General features: G+C 55.4%; 1 protein-coding gene across 1 annotated transcript in view; it reads left to right on the top strand.

Moving 5' to 3' along the window:
* The first annotated feature begins 4,436 nt into the window (after nucleotides 1–4,436).
* Nucleotides 4,437–21,461, top strand: part of OCA2 (OCA2 melanosomal transmembrane protein) — a 107,795-nt gene continuing 90,770 nt past the window's right edge. The window contains exons 1-6 of the mRNA XM_055142743.1: nucleotides 4,437–4,612; nucleotides 7,804–7,902; nucleotides 11,614–11,739; nucleotides 15,487–15,544; nucleotides 16,795–16,867; nucleotides 19,582–19,733. Coding sequence (XP_054998718.1) covers nucleotides 4,437–4,612; nucleotides 7,804–7,902; nucleotides 11,614–11,739; nucleotides 15,487–15,544; nucleotides 16,795–16,867; nucleotides 19,582–19,733 — 684 coding nt within the window. The remainder of the gene's footprint in view (nucleotides 4,613–7,803; nucleotides 7,903–11,613; nucleotides 11,740–15,486; nucleotides 15,545–16,794; nucleotides 16,868–19,581; nucleotides 19,734–21,461) is intronic.

The raw sequence follows: 21,461 nt of genomic DNA, 5'->3' as shown, positions 1-21,461 counted from the left end.
TGCACAAGTGATGTGTGTGTAGTGGGCATGCGTGTGGAGCAGGTGTGCATGTGTGATGCGTGTAGAGTGCATGTGTGGTGCGTGTGGAGTGCCTGTGCATGCATGAGGTGTGTTGGAGCGGGTGCCAGCCAGAAGCCCCTCACACTCGGGGATCATATGCTGGGGTGGAGCGGGGCTCTGCATGCCCGGCCAGCGTCAGCTCGTGTCTCTCTAGCCCCCGGGGCTGGGGGCAAGCGCAGAACTGGGATCCATTCTGTCCACCAGCCTGGAGAAAGGTGGACCAGACGTGGGCAGTCGCTTGGTTCAGGGCTCAGAAACTGCTGCAGACCCAGCCCAGCAGGTGCAGCCTGGGAAGCTGCTTACGAGTAGCGAGCGCGTGCCGAGAGGAGAGTCCAGGCAGCATGGACGCCGCCCGCCCGCCCGGAACTATGCTAACTGGGAAACGTGGGGTTAACTAGAAGTCTGGGAACAGCAGAGCTCCCTAAGCCTGTGCACGTGCAGACCCACAGACTGGCCAGCTGGGAGCAGCGGGCGAGAAGGCAGGACTCGAGGCAGCGGCTTTGGGAAATGTCAAAACCTTCGCATGAAATCCCCCTTGAGTGGCTCTGAACTCAGGCACCGGTGCGGAGAGGCGGGAGGATGCCTTAGCTCTGCTCCCAGGGCCTCTGGCATTTGCTCTGACCGGCTCAGGCTTGATTTGGGGGGTCTTAGGGGGCCACTGGATGAAAGTGACTGGATGGATGTGACCAAGGTCACTGGGGGGGATGTGGGTTCTGGAAGCACTGCCCAACACACCTGCATTCAGGGACCCAAGGACGTCCTTCTGGGGCCAGAGCAACAGGAGAGCTGGGTAGGGTACTCTCTGGTGCCACATGCGATTCCCTGAGCTCCTCCAGGAGTGATCCCCGAGCACAGAGCCAGGAGTGAGCCCTGAGCACAGAGCCAGGAGTGATTACTGAGCATTGAGCCAGGAGTGATTACTGAGCACTGAGCCAGGAGTGATTACTGAGCACAGAGCCAGGAGTGATTACTGAGCACTGAACCAGGAGTGAGCCCTGAGCACAGAGCCAGGAGTGATTACTGAGCACTGAGCTAGGAGTGAGCCCTGAGCACAGAGCCAGGAGTGAGCCCTGAGTCCCATCGCTGTCATGTGGATGACTTCAGCCTGCTCACTGGTGCCGACACTGGCCCAGGTGTGTGTGTGTGGGCCCTGGGCAGCTCTGAGGCCAGGAGTCTCACAGTGCTCCACTTCGGGGATTGGCTGTTAGGAAACCGGCTCCTGGGATGACAGAAGGGGTTCCCGAGTGCCCTAGGTCCCTCTCCTGGGCAGTGTTGGGAGGCCACAGAGCACTGCAGGCCTGAGCATGCACACGTGCGCATGTGCGTGAATGCATGTGTGTGTATGAACACATGAGTATCTGAACGTGCATGCATGTGCAAGTGTTGTATGCACATGTGTGATTGCATGTGAGCATGTCTGAGCATGTGAATATGTGTATAAGCATGCATGTCTGAGTGTAGATGTGAGAGCATGTGACTGCTCATGCGAAGTTGTGCATGTCTTTTAATGTACATGCGAGAATGTGATTGTGCATGTGAATGTGTGAATGCATGTGAGTATGAGCATGTGTGTACGTGTCTGAGTGTTATGCATGTATGTGAATGTGTGTGTACATGTGCATGTATGGTTCTGTGTGCCTGTTTAAATTTGTGTCCTACCTGTGCATGGGTGTGTGAGTGGGTCTACGACTGTAAATTTGTATGTGTGAGTGTGTCTCTGTGTGTGTCTATATGTGTGTGTGGGGGCACGTCTATGTGGGGTTGTCTGTGAGTCTGGGGGTGTCTGTGTGTCTGTCCTGTGGTGTGTGAATGCGGGGGTGTCTGTGAGTCTGTGAATGCAGCGGTGTCTATGAGTGTGAGGTTGTCTGAGTGTGGGAGTGTATGTGAATGTAGGGGTGTATGTGTGTGAGTCTGAATGTGGAAGTGTCTGTGAGGCTGAGTGTGGGGGTGTCTGTGTAGTGTGGGATGTGTGGGTGTGTGGGGTGTGGGGGTGCCTTTGAGTCTGTATGGGTGTGAGTGTGAGTTGGGTATGAATGTGGGGTATGGGGGTATCTGTGAGTGAGAGTGTCTGTGAGTGTGGGGATGTCTGTGAGTCTGTGTGGTGTGGGGTGTCCGTGAGTCTGTCCGGGTGTGACTGGGCTGCCTGTGCCAGACCTCAGGTGTTCCGGGAACAGCTCCTGGGAGGAGGAAGGGACAGGAGCGCCCAGATGGCTCTCAGGAGATGCGCCCGGGGAAGTGTTCGCCCAGTCCCTGCAGCTCTGGGCCCTCTGCCAGGAGGGCTGGGCCAGGCCGGGACTGGCTCCGAGGGGTCCTGCCTCTGGGTGCGGAGCCGGTGCGGGCTGGGCAGGGGCAGGGCCAGGGCGGGGCGTGTGGGGGCGTGACCAGCCCGGCCCTGCAGGGCCCCGAGTCCCTCGGGGGCCAGTTCCCACCCGGGTCCACTAAGTCCAGCAGGTGAGTTGCGGTGCCAGGTCGTGGAGGTCCCGGGGGCGGGTTCCGGGGAGAGAGCCCACCTGTGCGGGCTGTACAACTGAGGCTGGGGGTCTCAGAACCGGGGGCTGGGCCGGGGCCTGAGGGAAGCAAGCTGGGAGGTCTCTGGGGGCGGGGAGCAGACTGGGGGGTTTCTGGAGGGGGTCGCTGGGGGCGGGGGGAGCCGGCTGGGGGGGTCGTTGGAGGCGGGGAACGAGGCTGGGGTCTCTGGGGGCGGGGAGAGGAGCTGGGGGCGGGGAGTGGGTTGGGGGTCGCGGAGGGCGGGGCTGGGGTCGCTGAGGGCGGGGCTGGTGGTCGCTGGGGGCGGGAGAGCCGGCTTGGGGGTCGTTGGAGGCGGGAAACGGGCTGGAGGTGGCCGGGGGCGGGGTCGTGGGGCGGGGGTCGCTGTGTGGGGGCGGGGCTGGGGTCTCTGGGGCGGGGGAGCAAGGATTTTGGCGCACATCCGAAGGAACGCGGCGATGAGGACATTGGGCGTGGGGGTGTTGCGGGAGGGGTGCGGGCTTTGGGTGCGTGCGGGGTGCTGGGGTGCGGGAGGGGTGGGGTGCGGGGTGCGCGCTAGAGGATGGAGCCGAGGGTCGCAGGCTCTTCACCGGGGTCGGGGTGCCCTTGGCCTCAGAGGCCGGGATCGAGGCAGGGGAGCCCCCTGGGGAGGTGACTTCAGGGGACTTCGTCGTGGCAGCCCCCAGAGAGGTGACCAGGCTGGGCTCCCCAAACTGCGGGCATCAGCCCTGGCGGTGCTCAGGGGACCCTCTGGGCTGCCGGAGGGGGGGGGGTGCATGCAGAGCCAGCGCCCTGCTGGCTGTACTGTCTCTTGGCTCGGCCAATTGACCCTTTCATCATTAATATCATTTCTCTAGAAAGTTTCTTTGCTCTGTATCTTTCATTTGTTCAGTGTTGCAGCCTTTCACTAACAAACAATACCATTGCCAACCACTCGGAGCTCTACACCCTTTCTCCCACTTTTTATCCTTACACAGCCTCAGCTTTGCTGTCCATTTCTGCTGGTTATTTATCACCTCTTGTCTGCTCGTCCCACTTCTACTCTATGCTGTACACACGGTGAGATCATCCGGTCTGTGGCTTCTAACTTTTGACTTGCACCATCCCCTCCAGTCTCTCCCGTTTCACTGCAGATGGCCATGTTTCATTCTTTTTATTGCTGACTAATATTCCAGACTACAGTCTCTGTGCTTGGGGCTGCTGTCACGGTGCAGAGGAGTCCCCCCCATCCTGCCGGGCTGCCTCTCCGACCCCCATCCCACACCGTCTTGACCCTTCCCATAGCTGGGGCACTGTGAACAGTGATGCAGTGAACACGAGGCTGTGAGCCTTTTTTTGAGTGAGCATTTTCCTATTCTTTGGAATAGGGAATTCCAAAGTGGATTTGCTGGATCATTTGGCAGCTATGTTTGGGATTTTTTGGAGGCCCCCTTCCCACTGCTGTTCGGGCTTGGAGTTGCACTGCCATCAGTGTCCAGATGTTTCCTCTGTACCCTCCGGCCCCCCTGAACGTCCCTTCTTGGTACCAGCACAGCCCAGGGACAGTGTGGAGACTCTGGGGAAATACTTCAGCTCATCAGGGTCGTTTCCATACCCTTGGCATTTCCTAATGCCAACCAGCAGAGAGCACTGCTCTTTGCCCAGTTCTTCACGGCCTTTTCTGCTCCGCACCTATCAGGGCTTCCCTCATGAGCACTCTGCTGTTATGTTGTAGGTCAGAGCCAGTGTCCGCCTCTGGGACGCGCCGTCTCCTGTGTGTCATCAGGGCGCCAGGACCCGGGAAGGGCTGTCTTTGAGTCCTCAGCACTGGGAATCCCCGTGTGCCAACCAGGCTTGTGTCTCATGACAGCGGTTTCCTCCCGGTCCCCTGGAGTGTGAAGCAAGCACAGATGCACATGGAAAGCAGAGATGGTGGGCCTGCCCCCTCCAGGCTGGCCATGGACCGGCTCCAGACTGCTGCCCCTCCCGCGGCACCCCGGTTGCAGCTGGCCGAGGGCGGCGTGGACAGGCCGAGCAGCTGGGGCACTGTGGCCCAGGACCTGGACTTACTTCTCACAGAGCAGAGGTGAGTTCACGTCGCTTGTAGATGGAGCACACATGCGTTGCTACACACACAAGGTTCAGGGTTTTTTTGTTTTTGTTTGGGGGCCATGCCTGGCAGTGCTCAGGGCTGACTCCTGGCTCTGTGCTCAGGGGTCACTCCTGGCGGTGTTCTAAGGACCATATGTGGTGCCAGGGAGAGAACCTGGGTGGGCTGCTTGCCAGGCAAGCCCCTTGCCTACTGCACTGTCTCACCAGCCCCGTTTGTGTTTTCTTGATCTCATCTGTGGGCATCGTTTCCTTATCCTCTGGGTACTTACCCGCAGGTACAGCCACCTGCCACCTGCCAGCCAATTGCTGAAGAGCATAAGTGCCCGCCTGCCCCTGGGAGGCAGACAGCTGTGGCATGGCAGCAGCTGTGGCCTGCAGTGCAGGGCTTCTTAACTCCGTTCTGTGCCCAAACCCCTTCGTGTGGAGAATTTCGATTTTTTGACTAAGGTGCCGTGATCCGCAGCGTTCTTCACGGTAGTGTCAGGCATATGGTGTTCCAGCATCGTCCCCCACACCAACGTCCACTTCCCTCCTGTAGTGTCCCTAGGCTCCCTCCCACCTGAGCCTGCCCATCCTGACCGTCTCCTCTCTAAGTTTGGTCGCTGTCATAGTTCCACTCTCTTTTACCTATGATAACACCCCGTCAGAACATCCACATAAAATCACCTAAGATGAAGAGAAGGAAAACGCTAGTTTCAAGCTACCCATGGCCCGGACTGCTGAGTGCACGCTGATCTAGCTGTTATTTGGTAGGAGGAATTCATCGTTCACACCTTTGGAAATGAAAGCAGTTGTTGACGACAGATGGATTTTGGGGTCCCAGGGTTGTGGCTCAGGGGAGCATCCGGCCTTGCAAATGTGAGGCTGTAGGTTTAATCCAGACCTGCCTCACAGGTGCGTGTGGAGTGGGAAGTCTGTGAACAGGTGTGTGTGTGTGTGTGTGTGTGTGTGTGTGTGTGTGTGTGTGTATGTCTGGGATGTGGGATCTCTGGACTCTGTGAACAGATGTGTGGGGGGCTGGGATGTGAGTGTGTCTGGGCTCCGTGAACAGGTGTACACAACCCTTGGTCGACGCAGCAGCAACCACAAAGGGAGACAAGACCGAAAACGAACATGAATTCCTTTGTTATTATACTAATTATTATTATTATACTAATTTGCGGGGAGTTGGGATTGCACCCAGCAGTGCTCAGGGGCTATTTTTGGTGATGTTCAGGGGACTGTTTGTGGTGCTGGGATTCAAACTGGACTCAGCGTCACACCAGGCAAGTGGCCTAGCCCTGCAGGTACCTTCTCTGGGTCACTGAGAGGTGGGAATCAAAAACCATGCCACCAGCAGCTTGCGCCCCTTTGCACAGCTTCCGGGGTGCAGCAGACTCTCTGGAGCAGGGTTCGACAGCCTCTTCCACACTAGGCTGGGTACCTCCGTTTCTTGCCACTTCCTCTGGCTGCTCATACTGCTGAGAACAGTCTTTGGTCATCCAGGAGCCAGCCAGGGTGGGTCAGGGGTGCCAGCACCTGTTCTGGTCCACCTCTCTTCTGACCTCTGTGGGATATGGCGGGAGTGTTTTGACCAGGCCTTTTTTTTTTTTTTTTGGTTTTTGGGTCACACCCGGCAATGCACAGGGGTTACTCCTGGCTCTGCACTCAGGAATCACCCCTGGCGGTGCTCAGGGGACCATATGGGATGCTGGGAATCGAACCCGGGTCGGCCACGTGCAAGGCAAACGCCCTACCCGCTGTGCTATCGCTCCAGCCTCCCAGGCCTTGACTCTTATGTCACAGGTGCATGCTTGAATGAAGAGGAGAGAGCAGGGGCATAGGGGTAGGGGGGCGTTCCTTAAAAATTCCTTTTTATGGCTCTATTTAGTAGTTGAATTGCTGTTATCGTCCCAGGCATTTCACGACAGCCACAACGGTCTGTGTGCCCTGGGTGTTCTTGGAAAGGAATACCTAAAGCGATGACTTTCCTAACAGGTTGGAAGGGAAACGCTTTCCTCGGCTTTCCCTGGAAATCAGTGGCCCTGAGTGGTCACGTGTCCTTTGATGTGTGTGAGCGCGTGTGCCAGCAGCGGGCTCTGCGCTGCCTTGTGAGGATTCGCTTCTCAGCTGGTCGGATGTGGCTAAACTCAGGGAGATAACTTCCTCCAGTGGACAGGCCAGCACAGTGCAACAGTTTCTTTCTGTGCCCCCGGGGTGGGGCGAGCTTCCTGACCTGGTTTCACTCTAACCCCGTTAGTGCCGGCTTCTGTTTGGTCCCCGCAGGAAGTGGGTCGCTTGCTGGCCGCAGCTGCTGGTCTTCAGAGCCCCCTGGGGGGTTGTTGTTGGCGTGCCCCGAGACCATGTGATGCTGGGAAAGACGCTGAGGGTGCAATGGCCTCTCTGGCCCCCTAGGATGATTTGAATGCCGGGCATTTAAACATGTCATCTCAGGAAATGGAATTTTCTGAGCAGAAAAGGACCCATCAGATTCTAAACTGGTTTCCTGTGTTATTTTTTTGTTTGTTTGTTTTTTTGGACCATACTTGACTGTGCTCAGGGGCTTTTACTCCTGGCTCTGCACTCAGGGATCACCCCTGGCAGAGCTTGGGAGACCATCTGGGGTGCCAGGAATTGAACCTGGGTTTGCCATGTGCAAGACAAGCGCCCTCTAAAGGTATTTTTTTCCTTTTTTAAATGAAAATTCTGTTTATTTAGCACCCTGTAGCTATTTCCCACAACACAGTACTTGCAAAACATTGTAAATTAATAGATTAAATGTTTTCCGTTTATTCAGTAGATCCCTAATTGTTAGAGATTTAGAATATTTCCTACATTTTATAAACGGGTTTCTGATGAAACTGGTGTGGAGTGAAGGGGCAACTGGAACTGATTTATTCCACAGCATCTGATTTTATTTTGCCCTTTGTTTTTTGGGCCACACTCAGCAGTACTCAGAGCTTACTCCTGACTCTGTGCTCAGGGATTAGTCCTGGCGGTGCTCAGGGGACCGACCATATGGGGTGCTGGGGGTCGAACCTGGGTCGGCCACATGCAAGGCAAACGCCTTCCCTGCGGTGTTATGGCTCCAGCCCCATAATCTCTCTTAAAACTCCTGTTTGTACCAATTCAGTTAGAAGTTTAATCAAATTCCCATTTTATCCCTGACTCTCATGTGCCTTTCAGGAGTCACTCTCCTTTCCCCCAGTTCTTCAGCTCCGCACCGACAGACCCCTGCCTCACAGAAAACACCCCTTTGCTGAGGGATTCCCTGCAAGAGAAAAGGTGAGTCCACCTCCACCCCCCACTTCTTATACATTAGAGAAATTTCTTTTTTTTTTCTTGGTTTTGGGGCCACATCCGGTCACTTCTGGCAGGGCTGGGGCACCCTGGGGTGTTGGGGTTGAACCGGGTCAGCCACATATAAGGCAAGCGCCCTGACCATTGTATTATCTCTCCAGCGCCTCGAGGAATTTCTGAGCATTGCCTTTGGAACTTAGAATCCTTCCTTGGGGTCAGAGTGTGGTTTGTGTGTGGCCCTGCCCTCTGAACAAATGAGCTTTCATGGAGAATTTCTTTCCGGCTGTGGATTTTTACCAGAGATGTGTGGTGCCTGCCAGATGTGTCTCAATTCAAGAAAATGTTGGTGATTCTCAAGGTGGCATTCTGTTTTTGGCATATCGAATACATCACGGGTAGCTTGCCAGGCTCTGCCTGTGTGGGTGGGATACTCTCGGTAGCTTGCCGGGCTCTCTGAGAGGGACAGAGGAATCGAACCCGGGTCGGCCGTGTGTAAGGCAAACGCCCTACCCGCTGTGCTATGGCTCCAGGGCTAACCTATAACACCTCTGTATGCAAACCTCCAAAGCACCAGGGCCACCCCCACACCCAAATGACTCCTCTTGGTAACCCTGGGTTTCTTTTCTTCTGTTATTACACCACACCTGGCGGTGCTCAGGGCTTCCTCCTGGCTCTGCGCTCAGGGATCCCTCCTGGCGCGGGACCTGGGAGACTCTCTGGGATGCTGGGGATTGAACCCAGACCCGGCGTGTACCAGGCAACTGTCCTGCCGCTATGTGATCACCCTGGCCCTAGTATTTTCACTGAAGCTGGGAGTTAGGCAGAACTGTAGGGCTTAAACAAACACTGCACTGCAAGTGTCGAGGTCCTTTTGGAGGTGTAGCCGGGTGGTCCTGAAGACCCGAGTGGGGGGTAACTTACAAACACGGCCCCTTCTCCCTTCCTAGGAGCCTGAGGGCCTGCTGCCCACTGTTGCTGGACACTGTTTAGCAGGCAGGCTGCCCCTCGCCTGCACTAGGGTCCCCCAGGAGGGGGGTTGCTTATATGCCAGGGGGGTCCTCAGCTCACCTCCAGACTCAGGTTCCAGGCGCTGATAAGGAGTCAGGATGCCGGTTGGGGAGGGCCCGGCTCCCTCCAGAACATTCTGATGACAAGCTGTGTCTCTGTAGACGGGCCACTCTCCTCTCTGGCTTTCCAGGAAAGGGGTGTTTCCTTCGGGCAAGCTCCTGACAGGGCGCCCGCTCCTCCTTCCTCCTTCCGTGCACTGCAGCTTCTGTTTCTCCCCATCAGCCTGGAGAGGGCAAAGGCCCGCCATGCCTTTGTGCTTGCCCTTGAAGTGCCTGGTCACATGCTAAGGCTCACTGGGAAATCGATGAGTTAGTGTTGGTCCTCAGCGTGTGGGTTACAGGGGGGGTCTGGGCGCCTGAGCTGAACTTTGTATCAAAAAGAGAGTTGCAGGGGGCTGGAGTGATAGCACAGAGGGTAGGGGTTTGCCTTGCACGTGGCCAACCCAGGTTCGAATCCCAGCATCCCATATGGTCCCCCAAGCACCTCCAGGAGTAATTCCTGAGTGCACGAGCCAGGAGTGACCCCTGTGCATCACCGGGTGTGACCCAAAAAGCAAAAAAAAAAAAAAAAAGAGAGTTGCAGGGGGCAAGAGTGACGGCCTAGCAGGTTGGAGCTGCCACGCACAGCTGACCTGGGTTTAATCCCCAGCATCCCGTATGGTCCCCCGAGCCCTGCCAGGAGTGATTCTTGAGCCTCTGAACACAGAGCCAGAAGTCAGCCCTGAGCTCTGCCGGGTGTGGAACGGAAAAAAAAAGTTACAGAAGAGGGGTCTAGTTTGCTTATAAAATGTTTTCCTTTCCCTTTGGAAGCTAACTGAGGTAATGGTGGCTCAAAGGCCCCCGAATGCTTGTTTTTTGCCAACTCTTTTTTTTATTGTGGTTTTAGTAGGGTAACACTGACTCAGTATTTCTCAGAGGATGACAGGGTGCTGGGGTGGGAAGACGCAGATAATGGCACATAATCTACCTTTTCATTAACCAGTGTGGAGGCCAGGGTACCCGTGGAATTCAGGTAAGTTTCTGGTCACATCAGCCGAATGCCTATGGCTCCTTTATTGGCGGGGCAGAGAACACTCCCGCTGTGATCAGAAGTCTGTTGTCTCAGGGCTGGAGCGATAGCACAGCAGATAGGGCGTTTGCCTTGCATGCGGCTAACCTGGGTTCGATTCCCAGCATCCCGTATGGTCCCCTGAGCACCGCCGGGGTAATTCTTGAGTGTAGAACCAGGAGTAACCCCTGTGCATCTCTGGGTGTGACCCAAAAAGCAAAAAAACAAAACAAAACAAAAAAACGAAAAAAAGAAGTCTGTTTTCTCCGCAGCACCACCTTTCTGCTTGTGAGACAAGCTTCTTTAGTTCCAGTTGTAGCTACATTCCGTCTGTTGCATTCTGTCCGTTACATTCTGTCTGTGCTGTAATTGAGGTGGTTATCATCTTACTCCTTACACACCTGAGCATTTCCCAATCACCAACTGTTTTGTTTTTTTTTTTAAAGAAAAGATGATTTTGTGGAAATTTTGTGCTCGGTCAGCATCTTCACTCTCTTATCGCATACTGATTTATTTCAGAGAGCCTGACCTACTTTTTGGGGTTCTTCTTAGGAAGAAAATGACATTTCCACTGTGGGGAGCTAGTTCTCAGACAATGTTGAAATTGTTCGAGACCATTCCAGCGCCTTGAGAGAGATGGGCTGAGCGGCCTTGCTCACCCTCCAGGCCTGAGCTGCTGACCCCACCATGCTGTGCTCCCAGGGCATTCTGTGCAGGCCTGGAGCGATAGCACAACGGGTAGGGCATTTGCCTTGCACGAGGCTGACCTGGGTTCGATTCCTCCGTCCCTTTCAGAGAGTCCGGCAAGCTGCCGAGAGTATCTGGCCCACACGGCAGAGCCTGGCAAGCTCCCTATGGCATATTCGATATGCCAAAACCAGTAACAACAAGTCTCACAATGCAGACGTTACTGGTGCCCGCTCGAGCAAACCGATGAACAATGGGATGACATTCTACACTGCAGTGCTATGTGAGAACAGTGGGCTCTGGTGTAGCCTACTGGAATCACGCGCGTTTATAGGGCAGGGGTTGCCCAGAGGCCTGAGGATTCAACCCAGAGTCAAAGAATATGCCATATCGAAGTTTCTGGGGTCCAGTTCCTGGGCTCGTTCACACACCCCGGTGCAGATGCTGTGAGGGAAGCAACAGCTCTGTCATGGGGTCTGACACCAGCGGAAGGCTCATGCCACTCACTCTTCCAGGTCAGGCATAACAAAGTAGGGTCTGGGAACTGCAGCACCATGAGGAGGTGACCCCTGAAGGAAGCTGGAGCTGGTCTGTGTGTCGGGACAGCCCCGCCCAACAGGCTTTGCACGCTGCTGCGTCATGCTGTTCATGATTATTATTTGGGTGGGGGTCACGCCTGGTGCTGCTCAGGGCTTCCTCCCGCCTCTGTGCTCGGAGCTCGCTTCTGGCTAGGCTTGGGGGCCGTATGCGGTTTTGAATCTGGGTCCTGCATGGGCAAGGCACGTTTGCATGGATTCAGACGCGTCTGCGTCCTGCCCTCTCACCCATCGCTGGGGTCTTAGACACCCAGGTTGCTTCCTCCCTCCCAGCTCAGGAGAAACCTTTGCCCGGCAGGTCCCGGAGCTTCCCTCTCTGCCACCCAGAGCTTGTAGCTGCTGCTGGTGACTCCTGGGAAACCGGCTCCGGGAAGGGGGAGCTTCTTCAGGGCGTGCACGGCGGACCCCGGTGCTCCAAGCTGAGGTAGGAGGACTGTTTAATTACTTCTAAAATAGAATCACCATGAAATACACAGTTACAATGTTGTTCTTGATTGGGTTCCAGATGTACAATGTTCCAACCTTTTCCTTTACCAGTTACATTTCTGGCTGCCAATGTCCCCAGTTTCCCTCCTGCCCCCTCACCCCCCAACCAGCCTGCCTCTATGGCAGATACCTCTCTCTCCCCCTCTGTCTCCCTCCCCCTCCCCTCCTCCCTCTCCCTCCCTCCAGCCCTCCCTCTCTTTCTCTCTCTTTCCCTTCCTCTCTCCCTCTCTCTCCCTCTCTCTCTCTCCCCTCCTTCCCTCTCCCTCCCCACCCCCATTTTGGGCATTGTGGCTTGCAACACAGGTACTTAAAGGATGAGGTGGGCATCCTAATCTGCTGACACCCTTCCTCGTGGGTCTGCAGGGCCCAGGGCTGCCACCTGCCCAGGACTGCCACCCTGCATGCGCTGCTCGTGAGTGAGGCTCGGCAGCCCCAGCTCGCCTGTGTCGGCCTGTTCTCGCACAGTGCATGGGCTACCTGGCACTGCTGCTCCTTCTGGGCCCTTGGTTCTCTGCAAGGGAAGGGCCAGCTGGGAGCAACTGGGCCTGCCAGGCACCTCCAAGGAACGCAGGTGCAGGGAGGCGTGGACTTACAGGTCCCTGCTTTGGATTGGGCCCTTGGTTGTGGCCACATGACTGCCTTGGTGTGGCACGTGGCCCCTTGTTGGTGGCCTTCTGGATGACAGCTGCACAGCTCATGGACCCCCACCTGCTTCCTCTTCTCTGCAAGTCAAGGCTGGCTCCTCCTCTTCCTCCTCCTTCTCCTCCTCCTCCTCCTCCCTTTTTCTCCTCCTCATCCTCCTCCCTCTTTCTCCTCCTCCCCCTCCCTTTTCTCCTTCCTACTCCTCCTTCTCCTCCTCCTTCTCCTTCTTCTTCCTTTCTTTTTCGGTTTTTCAATTTTTGGTCACATCCAGCGGTGCTCCTGTGTGTGCACGTGTGCAAATGTGTATATGTACTTGCATGTGAGTGTGTGTGCATGCATACATGAATGTATATGTGTGTGCATTTGTGAGTTTGTGCGTATGTGTGCACAAGTGTGTGAGAGTCTGTGAGTATGTATATATGTGTGTGCATATGTCTTTGTTTATGTGTGTGGTTGTGTGTGCAAGTGTGTGAGTGGTGTGTGAGAGTGTGTATATGTATATGTATGAGTATGTGCATGTGATGTGTGAGTGTGTGCTTATGTGTGTGCGCGAATGTGTGTGTGCACACGCATATGTGAACGTGTTTATGTGAGTGTGTGACTGCGCATGCATATGAGTGTGTGCATATGTGTATGCAAGTGTGTGAATGTGTGTATGGTGTGTGAGTGTGTATGTGTGTACGTATGCGAATATGTGCTTATGTGTGAGTGTGCATGTGTGCATATACGATGTGTGAGTGTGCTCTTGTGTGTGTGCATATGTGATGTGTATATACAAGTATGTGTGAGTGTATGCAAGTGTGTGTGTGTGTGTGTGTGTGTGTGTGCCTGCATATGCAGGAATCTTGCATCCTGGCCACCAAGGATGGCAAGTTGACCTTGTGGATGACCTTCCCAGGGCTGCCTGACAGCTGCAGAGGCAGCTTTGGGAAGGCCCCACACCAGGCCCAGACTCCAGGGCCTTGGACAGTTCACATTCCAGGGCCTTCTTTCTCCTGCTGCGGGTGCTGAATTTGTTTCCGAGTTCCATTCTTCCTGCATCTGCTAGACAGGCCCTGCCTGAGCCTTGTGATCATGTTTTGGACATCAGTCCTGATATTTATGTCACTAGATTTGTATTTAGAGCAGCTCGGTTAACGCCTTGTGCTCTAAAGGGAGTGCCATAATGATTTCCACTTAAATGGGAGCCTGTTGAATTATAGCTTGGAAGTGTGACATGATTATTCATAGCTTCACTAAATGTAGCACTATAGCACTGTTGCCCATTGTTCTTCGATTTGCTCAGGTGGGCACCAGTAACGTCTCCATTGTGAGACTTGTTGTTACTGTGCCACAGGTAGCTTGCCAGGCTCTGCCGTGCAGGCGGGATACTCTCAGTAGCTTGCCAGGCTTTCTGAGAGGGACAGAGGAATTGAACCCGGGTCGGCTGCGTGCAAGGCAAACGCCCTACCCGCTGTGCTATTGCTCCAGTCCAGTGCAAAATAAGGTTTCAGTGTTTTCAAAGGATTTAAAAAGTTGTGTGTGGGTTTTCTAAATTGTGAGGAGCAGGGTGGAGCTGTGTTCAAACTATGCTCTGCTGCTAAGTCACAGCCACAGCACCCAGAGAGGTTTCGAGAGTCCTGACAGAGACTTCCCGTTTCCTTCCAATGCAGGTGAGGTGGAGGCTGCCATGATAGGCCTCTGGGTTGGTTCATGATTCGCAGATTCTTCAATATTTTCAAGAGTGAAAATATTGCATAATAAAAATGCTCAGACTCAGAGTTGGAAAGGAGACAAGTTTATTAGAAAGTAGGAGAGAAAAGAAAAGGCACTCCCCAAGGCGGGAGGAACTTGGTAGAGGATTAAGTTAACTGTGGCTCTTTTTGTGAGATTTTTATAGGAAAACCCGGGGTTTGTGTGAGGAGGATGCAGGGAATCTGCAGGGTGGTCGGGCTGGGTTGTCTTTCCGGGCACCTGCCTCGGGTGTTGTCATTATCTGAGTCTTGTGACTCCTGGTTCTGGGACAGAAGAATGGGGACTCCAGGGATGTTAAAGACAGAGCCTTGGGGATGAGGTGTGGTCGGCCCATGGGGAGAAATGGAACTGCTGGTGGGGGAGCTGTGGGCTCCCCTCTTGTTGGCAAGGGGAAACTGAGGCTTCCTCTTTCATTTCCACACACACGCGTCCAGCACAGGAATGACCAGCACTGCTCTAAGCAGTGTGAGCACAGAGCCGGGACCTGCTGCTGAGTGACCCTGATCTGAGAGTCCTGCGCAGAACTGTGGGGCGGGGCAGGGGCCAGGCCCAGGGACCCAGAGACCCAGAGGGGACTGAGTGCACGGGCTGCCTCGGCTTCAGGATCCACTGGGGAGTCTCTGGCGCAGCCAGTCACGGAATGGCAGTGCTTCCTCCGAAGGACTCGGGTACGCTGTGGCCAGTCTTTTGCATTTTCAGAGACATTCGTCCTTCCAGAAAACTCAGGAGGAGAGTGGGGAGACAACCGCGTGACACAGTCAGCCGTATTCCCCAGAAGCTGGAGCGGAAGCCTCTCCCAGCCTGGGGTCCTGGAGCAGATGCAGACTTCACCTGGTTTCTCACCCCCTTGTCTCCCTGTGGTGTTTCCTGAGGCCTCGGGAAGGAATCTGGGAGCACTGGGGGAGGGAAGCAGACGCTGGTGGTAGAATCGGTGATGAAATATTATATGCCTAAAACTCAACCACTGGGGTGATAGTACAGTGGGGAGGGCGTTTACCCAGCTTCGATCCCCAGCATCCCATATGGTCCCTCAAGCACCACCAGGAGTAATTCGGGAGTGCAGAGCCAGGAGTAACCTCTGAGCATTGCTAGATGTGACCCAAAAAGCAAATAAATAAACAATTAATTAAATAAAGAACCCCAACTATTGTATATATACATATATATAATAATCTCAACTACCAATAACTTTGTAAATCATGGTTCTTTAACAAATTAAAAAAAGAGAAAGAATCTGGGCGCGGCTGCGGGGGAGCCGCCCCAGCCTCCTCTCACCTGAGGCCACCGAGACACGCGTCCTCTCTCGCAGGTGCTGTGTGCAGCGGCTCCGGGTCGTCAGCTTGTTCGTCTTCGTGGCTGCGTGCTCTGTGAGTATCTCGGGCCGTGTTTCTGCCCAAGCGCGGTGCCTTGGGCTGGCTCAGGGGATTGGAAGGATGTAGGGCCCGTTCCTTGGAGGGCGTGTGAGGGGGTGGGGAGTGGAAGACTGGCCTTGGGGTGCTCTTCTGTGCTTCCCCAAGGCCCTTCAACAGAAGCCCTGGTGCCCTGTTCCTGCTCCGTCGGCCTCTTATTGTCCCCTGGGTCACACTTTCCAATCTCAAGAGACTCAGCAAATTTTAGTGTTAGTGATGGGTCTGTGGTGGGCACTGTGCAGCCCCCACAGTGGCCCCAGGGAGAGCTGTGCTTCTCTGAGATGGGGCACCTGTACCCCGCTGGGTCACTGTGGTGGGTGGGGATGAAGCTGGGTGTCTGTCCTCTGCGGGCTGCTCGGGTCTGACGGCCGTGCGCCAAGAAAGGCTGCTATGCCAGGACTCTGGGGGATGCCAGGATGCCCGCTGAGACGCAGCAGACACTTGCTGTCCATTTCCAAACGAGCGGGTGCATGCTATGGGTGACGCCCCTTGTCCAACACACCTGGACATCAGGTCCCGAGTGGACATGTGCGTGTGTGTATCCGTGCGTGTGCATGTGTATGCATGTTTGTGCGTATGTGTGTATGTGTGCATGAACACCAGACACCACTTGGGAGTCCCCCACGCCCAGAGAGTGGCCATGAAACTGGTGAGCGAGAACCACAAAGACAGTAACTCTGGAGACCCAGACTTTCTTGGGTCCCACTTGCCCCTCAACTCTGTTCAGTCGCATCATTCTGAAACAGGGTGCTTCTCAGGGCCCGCTGGCTGCCCTGCGATGCTCCTGGGTGAGCTTGGGGTGGTCAGTGTCCCCGGGTCCCCAGAGAGCTGTGTCTAGTCTTCAGTCTCCTGGGACCCTGATGTTTTGCAAACCTCTATTACAGCCATGGAGGTGGCTATTCCTTTCTCTCTGATGAGGGGAAACCATGTGCACCCACTAGGAAGGATGGGTTGGTTTTTTTTTTTTTTTTTTTTTTTTGAGGCTCAGTAGTCAGTCCTTGACTTTGGCAAACCACAGGGAGGCCCGTTTGATGTGCTCATCTAGTGAATGGAAATCGAGTCGGCAGCATCAAGTAGAGCTGCTCAGTCGGTCGTGAGGTGCAGTGACACCCCTGCGTCTGCGCCCTGTGTCCAGCGGTCCAGCTGCATCAGAATTGAAGGTGCATTCACTGCTCACACCTGACAGGAAATGTGTCTGGTTGTTGCAGGTCTTATTCAGCCTGTATCCAGATCAAGAGAAGTTCTGGGAGCTGTTGGCTGTGTCTCCGCTGGGGAGTTACTGTATCCAACACTGGGCAGCGGAGGCTGTGTGGGGCACAGCTGCACCTTGGATGTCCCCTCGGTGACTGCAGGTGGCTGGTGGCTGTTTCATTTCTCTGGGTTGTAAATGACTGAGGAGGGCCTGTGACAGAGGTGGGGGGTGGGTGAGCACTGGCAGGGCTGGGGCGGGTGACGATGGGGAGTTGGGGGTGGCATGTGAGGTGAGGACAGCTTTCCTGGGGCTCCTGGGCTCTGGTCAGTGCAGCTCCCAGCCTTCTCCTTTGGCCTGGTGGCCTGGGCACTTCGGCTGTTGCACCTACCTGCTTTTGTCCTTGTCACGGGGGACAGAGAGTGACACTCACGCCCTCGCTTCCATCTTTAGTCTGTCCTTCAGGGGTATGTGTGGTGTGGATGGTGGTCAGCTGCAGGCTTCCCCAACAGACAGGGTTTCTTGGGGTTCTGGAGGCCCTCCCAGATGCGGGCCTGGTGGTTCCCACCGAGCGCGCCTTCCCGCTTGCTTGCCTTCCATCTCCACAGAGCCGAGTATCTTCTTTTTAAATGCAACCTGATTGGTTCATCATTGGCTGCCGTGACTGCCTACCCAGGTGAATGCTTCCTGCCTCAGTGTGTCTGAGCCTCACCTCATCTCCGTCGCCTCATCTGTTACCTCACCACTGTCACCGCACCTCCATCATCCATCACCTCACCTCTATCACCTCACTTGTCAACTCACCACTTGTACCTCACCTTCATCACCTCACCTGTCACCACTAGCACCTCACCTCCTTCACTTCACCCCTATCGTCTCGCCTCTATCACCTCATCTGTCACCTCACCACTAGTACCTCACCTTCATCCCTCACCTGTCACAACTAGCACCTCATATTCATCACCTCACCCCTATCACCTCACCTCTGTTACTTCACTGCTATCTCCTCACCACTGGAACCTCACCTTCATTACTTCACCTCACCTCAGTCACCTGTCACCTCACAACTAACACTTCATCTTCATCACCTCACCTGTCACCACTAGCACCCCCTTGTCATCACTTCACCCCTATCACTTCACCTTTGTCACCTCCCTGCTGTCTCCTCACCACTGGCACCTCACCTTCATCACCTCACCTCTGTCACCTCACCACTAGCACCTCACCTTCATCACCTCACCCCTATCACCTCATCTCTGTCACCTCCCTGCTGTCTCCTCACCACTGGCACCTCACCTTCATCACCTCACCTCTGTCACCTCACCACTAGCACCTCACCTTCATCACCTCACCCCTATCACCTCATCTCTGTCACCTCCCTACTGTCTCCTCACCACTGGCACCTCACCTTCATCACCTCACCTCTGTCACCTCACTGCTGTTTCCTCACCGTCCAGGGGGAACTTTGTGCCAGAGATATTTCTCCACGCGAGGGGCTGAAGAGCCTATGACTTCCATCCTCATTGTCTTGTCTTTGGAGTAGAAAAGCACCAAGTTCCTCTTACTTCTCACCCTGCCCCTGCTCCCTGCATTACCGGGTGTGTCCTGGGAACTATGGAGTTCACTGGGGAGCCCCAGCCATCTTGTCTAGAGAGAGCTTCACGAGACCCAGATAGGGCCAGGGTGCCCCCGGACTAGGGGTACCCTGGGCAGCTGCACAGTTGTACCAGGTCCATCCCTCCAAGAATTTTCTATTGGCAGAGCCCCAAGTAATCAGGAGAGTGGGGCATCAGGAGTAGTGCCCAGCCGGGGAGCTCCTGCAGGTCGTTTGTGGGGGGTGAAGAGTGCACCGAACGGGAATGCTGCATAGTGGTGTGTGTGAGTGTTTGTGGGGGAATGTTGTGAGAGCTTCGGGGAGGCTGGTGGGATGAGGTGTTGGTGCCAGTCAGTGGGCTCAGGAGGGCACAGCAGTGAGGAACAGCAGAGAGCAGAGCCAGACATGGATAAGAAGTCACTGCCCGGAACATTCCACCAGGAAAAGCCGCTCCTCTTCCCACATCAGCCTCCAGGTGGCGCTGTTCCACCTCCCTAGGTTCTGCAGTTCTGCTCCTGGGTGGGAATTGTCTCTGACACGCATATGACACACGTGCATGTGGGTCCCAGGCGAGGGCCCCTGCAGTGCTGGGCCTCTCAGAGGGGGTCAGGACAGGGAGTGACCATGCAGTTCACCCGCAGTGCCCAATGCCAGAGAGACATGCTGCAGGCGATAAGGAGCAGATCAGGGAAATGCATTTGCTGCATTTGTGAGTCGTGCTCGAGTTTAGGTGCCAGGATTTGCGAAGCTGTTCATATCCACGTGCCCAGCACACCCCCCAGAGAGCCGGCGTCTGTCCGCCTGTATCTGGGGCCCCTTTACGCCCTTAGCAAACTTAGCTCTTAGATGGACTCTCGGCCGCTGCCTTTGGCTGTAGTTCATTCCATTTCTGAGTCTCTTGATTCACCGTCAGAATGCATCTAAAATGTAAAACCTCTCTCCCCTCCCCTTCCCTCCTCTCCCCTGCTTCTCCCTCCCCTCTGTTGTTGGGTGATTCCTGGGGGTCCCTCATTCTCAGAGCAGAGTGCCTAGGGGTGGCAGCGGCAGAACCCTTGGCATGGACCTCATGGCCTCCTGCCTCGAGTAGGTGGGATCATCTTAGACCCCTGGATGCACCTGTCATGGGCCCCTCCCGGGGGAGTGTCGGGGAGACAGGGGGCAGGAAACACTCCTCTCCTCCCGGCTCTGTCTTTCTCCTTGACTTGCTCCCAGCTGTCAACCTCAGCGGCCACACAGACACCGCACTGCTGCAGGTGGCCCTGGACGGAGCCCTGGTGGCCGGGGGCTCCTCGAAGGACGAGCACGTGGTGGTGGAGGTGACTTGGACCGATGCTCCTGGCTCCCGGCGGCGACAGCCCCAGCAGGTGAGACTTGGGAGTTCTTTGAAGGGACCAGTAAAATCTCGTTCCATCTCACGGAAACCGAGTTCCCTCCTGAAAGGCTTGGCGGGCGCGTGTCAGCCCCCACGCCCACCCTCTTTGGAAGCTCCGTCTTTGAAACCGCTTCCCTTCTCCCTGTGCGAGAGCCAGCAGCTGTCTCAGTAGGCTCAGGCTGCTGAGCCTTTGCATTTACTTTATTGATCTGGGAGCCATGCTCAGGGCTGACTCCTGGCTCTGCACTCGCGTCAGGAAGCACTCCTGGCGGGCCTTGGGGGACCATATGGGGCGTGGGGGGTCAAACCCAGGTCATTTGCATGCCTGTACCTTAACCCTGTATGTTTCTCTTGCCCCTTCTTTTATTGTTTTCTGTCCAAAAAGATTATTTCAATCCATGATTGTCATACTGGTCCCTTCTGCCATGCTCCTTTGCTGCCATATCCTACCTGCTGTGCCCCTTAAATATTCCTTAATGCCCAGAGTGATTTCCACTGAGTCCCTCCGTGAATCACAATATACCACAAAGTACTTCCATTGGTTTTCAAATAACTGTTTAACAGGGGCCTAATCTCCCCTCCATTGGCTTCCTGACCGAGTGCGTGTCGTAGTCTGAGTTCTACTGCTGTGGACGAGGCTGCTTTGCTCAGTGGCTCTGGGCTTATACCCTATACAGTTCAGCCCACGGGGGCTTTTTCAGCAGTGCCAGTGTGAGTTAAAGCCACTTGAGATGCAGCAGAAGACGGAAGCAATCTCTCAACACGTCTCTAAACAGGGAGAAGTCTTCCTTGCGGGTCCGGAGAGATGCTCCGACTTTGCTTGCAGGAGCCCTGGGTCAGCTCCCCAACCCCCTGTGAGCACAGAGCCAGAAATAGTCTCCGAGCACCACCATCCTGGCCTGACGACTGGAGCAAACCAGGCAGTGTCCTGCATGGAGGATTGTATCCCTGTGCAAGGGATAAGAGGCAGCCTTCTTGGTGCAGAGAGACAGAGAGACAAGGAGAGGGGCGCTGGCCTGCGTGAGTGAGCCCGGTGCAGCTCACTCCCTTAGTACCCGTTTGCCTGCCGGTTCTTGCTAGGTTCACTGTCTCTGTCTGTGAGCAGTCGGTGGGCTTGCATGAGGCCCCACACCCACTGCTTCTGGGTGCATGGAACCCTCCTTAGCCCTGTTCTCCTCTGAACCTGCCCTGTGTTGACTTAATGATGAGGCTGAGAAGAAGAGCCAGGAGAGGCCGGAGTGATAGGACAGTGGGGAGGACACTTACCTGGCGTGCACTGACGCAGATTCAATCCCCGGCACCACATATGGTCTCCCGAGCACCGCCAGGAGTGATCCCTAAGTGCAGAGCCAGGAGGAAGCCCTGAGCACCATCGGGTGTGGCTCCAACCCCACAGACGAGAGCTAGGAGGGTGTAGGGGAATCCCCCACCCCCAAAGCTTGACCAGGTGGGCCCCTCTCAGCACAGCCCAACTCTCCCCAGCCGCCTGGCCTCCGAGGTGCCTGTGGGTCATTGCTGTGACTTCGACTGGCCCTCAGGAGGTGCTGGTACAGTGCCGACATGCTGAGACCATCCTGGTCCGAGGGTGCCACTGGCCTTCCTTGTGGCATGTGCAGAAGCAGGAGGTGGGCTCATGGCCTCCGCAGTGGGTGCCTGCAGCATGCCAGCTCCAGAACCCGGGACTGTGTTCCCTTCCCACAGGCCACGCAGACTCGGGCTG

This window comes from Sorex araneus, chromosome 6 (genome assembly GCF_027595985.1).
Source record: "Sorex araneus isolate mSorAra2 chromosome 6, mSorAra2.pri, whole genome shotgun sequence".
Lineage (NCBI taxonomy): Eukaryota > Metazoa > Chordata > Mammalia > Eulipotyphla > Soricidae > Sorex > Sorex araneus.
The sequence above is the reverse complement of the archived record's forward strand: the minus strand, read 5'-3'. Positions and strand labels throughout refer to the sequence as shown.